This window comes from Lupinus angustifolius, chromosome LG02 (genome assembly GCF_001865875.1).
Source record: "Lupinus angustifolius cultivar Tanjil chromosome LG02, LupAngTanjil_v1.0, whole genome shotgun sequence".
In the NCBI taxonomy this organism is placed as follows: Eukaryota; Viridiplantae; Streptophyta; class Magnoliopsida; order Fabales; family Fabaceae; genus Lupinus; species Lupinus angustifolius.
Window position 1 is genome coordinate 20,990,163 of NC_032010.1, and position 6,000 is coordinate 20,996,162.

General features: G+C 33.9%; 1 protein-coding gene across 1 annotated transcript in view; it reads right to left on the bottom strand.

Moving 5' to 3' along the window:
• LOC109328202 overlaps positions 5,259–6,000 on the bottom strand; it is a 1,287-nt gene continuing 545 nt past the window's right edge. The window contains exon 2 of the mRNA XM_019561554.1: positions 5,259–5,995. Within this exon, the coding sequence (XP_019417099.1) occupies positions 5,473–5,995 (523 nt within the window). The 3' untranslated portion in view covers positions 5,259–5,472. The remainder of the gene's footprint in view (positions 5,996–6,000) is intronic.

The window sequence follows — 6,000 nt, forward strand, 5'->3', positions numbered from 1 at the left end:
TCTTGCCCCATACAGTTTGTCCAGCAACTCATCGACGATAGGAATAGGGTATTTATCCGGAATGGTTACCTTGTTTAATGCCCTGTAGTCGACACACATACGCCAAGAGCCATCTTTCTTTTTGACAAGAATCACGAGAGTGGAAAATGCACTCGTGCTAGGACGAATTACGCCTGCCTTCAATAGTTCTCGGACTTGTTTCTCAATGTCCTCTTTTTGATGGTGAGGATATCGATATGGTCGAACATTCACAGAACAGTGTTCAGCAACCAATTTGATTTGATGAACTCTTTTTCTTTCGGGAGGTAAGGCAATGTGTTCTCGAAAAACCGTTGAGAATTTGCCTAATAGTTTAGCCACTGCTGGACATTCACCTTCTTCCTTCATACTGTTTGTACCCTCACTCTGTATACACCACCAATCATTTGTTTCCCTTCGGCCCTCGTCTTCAAGGAATGAATGTAAGAACCCATGTTTACCATGCCTCCCCCCTTGACTTCGCAAGTTCACCTTTTCCCCCTCATACCAAAATTGCATAGTTAATTTTTTCTAGTCCAAAATTACCTTCCCCAATGTACTCAGCCGTGACACACCTAACACTACATCCAGACCTCCTAACTCCAATACTAGAACATCAATTTCAAATGTTTGTGGTCTTAGGTTAATCCGCACCCCCTTACAAATTCTCGTGGAGAGTACCTTGTGACTGTCCCCCAACTTGATATTCTTCGCTGTCATTGGAGTGATTGGAAGACTCAGGCTGTTGTAATTGTTGGGGAGATAAAGTTATGGCTAGCCCCACTGTCAATGACGACCATGACTTCAATTTCTTCCAATTTGCCAACTATTTTCATAGTGCGATGCTCCCCCATTTCACCAAGAACCCCGAGTACTTTACACTCTGCCTCGCCATCGTCATCCTCCTCAGTGACACTAGTCTCAACCGCGATGATTTCTCCCTCATCATCACCATCTTCTCCTTCTCCTAAAATCAATAACCGCAAGGAACATTCAGGGCATTTATGTTGAGTTGGATGGTATTTTCCTCCACATTTGAAGCAAAGTCCTTTCGCCCTTCTATCCATCACCTCTTCATAAGACAAACTTTTGGTACATTTCCATCTCTCCATCGCGTTACTTCGTCGTTCTGGTTCTCCTTTTCGTGCCGTAGAGAACATCGGTGATGTCGAAGAGTGATTCGGGTTTGATGAACCCATTTTAGATGATGGGTTATGACTTGGGTTGTTCCAACCTGAATGTGGGATTCGGTTCCTTTGGGCTTGGCCCAAACTACTGCGATTTTAAACATTGGACCCGTTCCAATCACTACGGGCCCCTCTTTCCCACCCATTTTTCTTTCCATAATACCTCTCCCCTTCACCATCATCTTCCTTTAATTCATCTTCGACATCATTTGCATTCTGGTTTGAGGATTCAATGTCTGTATTCTCCTCCGAATATAGGGTTTTAAATCACTCATGAAATATCCCAAGTACTGCTCTTCTGGTAGGCGCCCAACTTGCGACGACAATAGTTCAAAAGCTTCTACGAATTCCTCCACACTTCCTGTTTGATGTAGGGTGGATAGTTCCTCAAACGGATTCTCTAACCGTCGGCCTCCATAGTGAGCAATTAGTGCCTTCTTTAATTTCTCCCATGACAAGGCATCCTATGTTTTGAGCAACAAATTAAACCAATGGATCGTTGTTCCTTCCATACTCACCCTTGCTAACTTCACATGCATATCATTGGGTGTGCTCTGGACGTCAAAATAAATCTCTGCGCGAGTGATCCATGCGACTGGGTCATCTCCATCAAACACTGGTAATTTCACTTTTTTGCCTCAGAGTCGCGATTCTCCACTTCACCAGTGGTCTGTTCAGTTTCAGCTTCTCGTTCCTTTTGTCCCAATTAATGACTCAGTTCTGCTAGCACCAGGCTTTGCGTTTGCATTTGAGCAACCAAGGTATGCAACGTTGTTTTGACTTCTTCCATTTGCTCCTCCAAAATTACAACCATATCTGCCATTTTTGGTGACATCTACTGTACTCCTCCCTGCTGTAGGTAATTTATCCGGCAGGTCAGACCAATTGATGGGTTTCAGAACTAGAAAGACTCAAAAGAAATAATAAACAGTAGTAGTAAGTTTGTATTAATAGAAAAAATAGAGACAATGTGTGCAGTAAAATGAAAGATAATATTGATAGCCTAACTATCGATCCCTTTTCAAAGAAGAATCTCTTTTCTCTTTCTATAACAGAATGCCCCCTTACTCCTCCTCCCTTTCCCTAAATAGCAACTGACTAGTGACTACAATTCTCCCTCTCTCCCTTTTCTTGCCAACTCAGTTTTCTTTCCACGTTTCCTCACATAGACCTTCCACACTTTGGACTCCTCATTGTTAACTTCAAGGCCCACTTCCCCTGCTGTGTCTTTATCACTTGTGCTTGTAGTGCATATTTTTATTTGATGACCGAAGTCTTTTCACCATATTACAATGATATTGCAAAATCATGTCTAATTTAAGGGTGCCCATGTGTTTTTATGTGGAGTTAATGGTAGTGTAAAATTTTATACATAGTTAATGTTTTATCTATTATTTATTTGTATTATTTTTATTTAAGAGTCAAATGATGATCAAAAATAAATAGTAGATGATACAATAACAATGTAAAAAACTATTATACTATCAGTATATACATTTTTCTCTCTTTTATATGTCAAATTAGAATAAGTTGTGAAATTAGACAAATTACGCATCTTTTTTTAAAGATACACAAATCACTCTAATTCTATACATATAGTACACTTACTACTTATATAGGAGAAATAAGTATAGTATCTTAAACAAAAAATAACTATGATGATAATTAAATTAAACAAATATATTATATTATGTAGACAAATTCAAATAATATAAAAGTCAGTATCTAACTAAAAATATATTTTTAGTTAGTTACATGTAAAATGCATGGACAGCCATGCATGGCTTTGGTTCTGACTTGAAGAATGGCAAAGAAAGGAGGAAGAAAAAGTGAACTTTATCACGTAAGAGAGAACAAGAAAAATGAAAAACTTCAATCTAACTTTTCTTATTGATGATTCTTCAAAATATAAAAGAAAATGATTCAGATGTAATAGTTGAAAATCTACATAACAAACTAAAAGAATTCCCTTTTTAAATAGGGAAACAAGCAAAACAAAAATAACTACCTAAAAGCAAGAAACAAAACTAATTGCAATCCTTTAAAGTATTCGTTTCGAATTGATCATTTTCTTATATTATAAACTGGATCAATCATTTTAAGAATGTATTCAAATCACTCTTATATTATATTGTAACTAAAACAAAATAATGAATAAACATTTTTTATACTATTTGGACTTATTTCCGCAAAAAAATTAAGTTTTGTCTTTCTCTTTATTTCTCTCCAACAATTAACTTACAATAATAAGCTTATAATTTTATTTTAATATCTTATACCTTTTAAAAAAGTAAAATGATAAGGCTGTTTATCTTATAATATAAAGTTATAAGTTCAAATATAGAAAAAAATATTGCTATGATGGGAAGACAACATACATTTACTAAGACTATAGTAGTTGAGAACATGGTCAATTAAACATCTCTTCATACATTTTAGAGTAAATTATATTGACATCTCTTAAGTTTTAACGAAATTATATGAATCACTTCTCTTTTTTTTACACCTACAAAAATAAGGGTGGAAACAAGTCTGGTCGCCTATCGGGGGCTATTACCTGACTTATAATAGGCCAGATCAGACCAGGCTTTTTTCATAAACATGTCAGGTTCAGACTTTTTTGATATTTACTTTAACAAATCATGTTTTAGGTCATCCGAAAGGCCTATTAAACTTAATAGAATAACCTGTTTAATTATTTTATATAATATGCTCATATTATACGATTTTAACATATATAATATTATTATATATATATAATTTTAATATAAAAACATAACTTAATTGTTAGGGTTAGAAGAGTCTCATTAAAAGTATGAATATTAGTCTATTTAAATGTAGAGATGATGATGTATTTTAATATTATATAGTATAACAGACTTTTAAACAGATTAACATGTCATGCTAGACTTTTAAACAGGTCATGTTTAGGCTTTGAATTTTTTTAAACAGACTAACAGGTGAGGTCGAGACTCTTACATGCTATATAGGTTGTGCTTGTTTAAGGCAAAGTCTGGTCTGGTCTGGCTTGTTTCCACCCTTATACAGAAAACCCCTAATTTATATATACATTACACTGGCTATCACTACAGGAGAACAAATGTAATTTTTAAATAAGAAGTGTGATTGGTGTAACTAAGTTAAACAAAATATTATATATTGTGGAGACAAATCCAAATAATATACGAGTCAATATCTCTTCACTATTTTTGGTTCATTACGATATAGTATAAGATCATTGATGCAATATCTTTTTAGAATTTTTGAAGCATTTTTTAACAAAAAATAATAATGAAGATACATTAACTTCTATATTATTTAGACTTATCTCTACATGTTTTGTTTATCTTAATTGCATTTATACATTTTTTGTTTAAAATATTACACTTATTTCTCATACAGAGATGATGAGTGTAATGAAAATATATAAATTATGGGTGTTTATATAGATGTAGAAAAAATGAAGGATAATTTATATAATTTTACTAAAACTTATTGAGTGTTATTGTAATTTATTCTGTATTTTAAGATTTTTGATGTATAAATAATAACTGATAAGGGTGACGTCAAAGTTAATTATTAATTATTACATTCATTTCATTCATCCTTGTAATATGTAAAATTTAAATGATGTCCTCTTTTTCGGTCGTCCTGTAGTGAATAAATAAAAACAATATTAATATTAAATATCACATCATGATAGTATTGTTACAAAAAGGATAGGTATACAGATACACATTGACTCAGATTAGCAGCTGTATGTAGCAAACATCTAAGGACATAGGACATAAACACACACAATACTTGCAATTTCCAATGCCAGAAACATAAATACAAGAACAATGAATTTATGATATATATATATATATATATACACGAAATCTGGATATGAATTTTTGGGAATGTTGTTAAAATTTTACTTTGCAAATAATTTTAATGTAAACATTTCAACTAGGAATATGCATTGTTAGCTCGCTTACGATTGTAAATCTGTGGAATTAAATTTCAACAACATTATATCATGAATCAATAGCATAGCATATTTTCATTAAAAAAAACTTCAACTTCATTCATATGGATGAGAATGACATAACAACTATATCATAACCAATGCATTTCCCAGACAAGTTTAGACAACACAAAACCAAAAGTAATAGGCATCACAAAATACAAACTACTGCATGATCAGCATAAATTACACACAACTTAATTTTTCTACACCTTCCTTGCACTCCTAGATGATTCACCACTATAGCTGTTACATAGTTCATGTACGTTTTGGCACAAACCTACGAGCCCAAACATGTTTTCCATTGATGCTCAATTTGGCCTTACTTGACCCTCCAATAATCATGTTAATAGTTGATTTGTTGCGGAAAATCATTCGAGCAAACAATGGTTGTTCATTTGGTTGCACTTCCTGCATGTACAATGCCTCCACAGAATCATCAAACACCTTTGTAAAAAACTCTCTCACCTCTGATTCTTCAACCGGGTACCCCTTAGAAAAGGTCAGAAACAATGTCCTTTCATCTGCTGGTACTAGTTCTATATTGATGTTCTCTTGTGCTAGATTATGCACATGAATCTTATGATCATGACTTGCACCACCCTGAACCATGTTGCTGAAAGAGTGAAGATTAGATGGTGCAATTGAGCCAAACCATAAAGGTTTCTGTTGTTGTTGTTGTGGTGGTTTTGCACTTTGATCTGACATATTTCTTTGAGATTCAGCTTTTTTCTCAATTGTGTTCCCAGTAATAGCATGTTGCATTATATCAGAGAATGCTCTAAC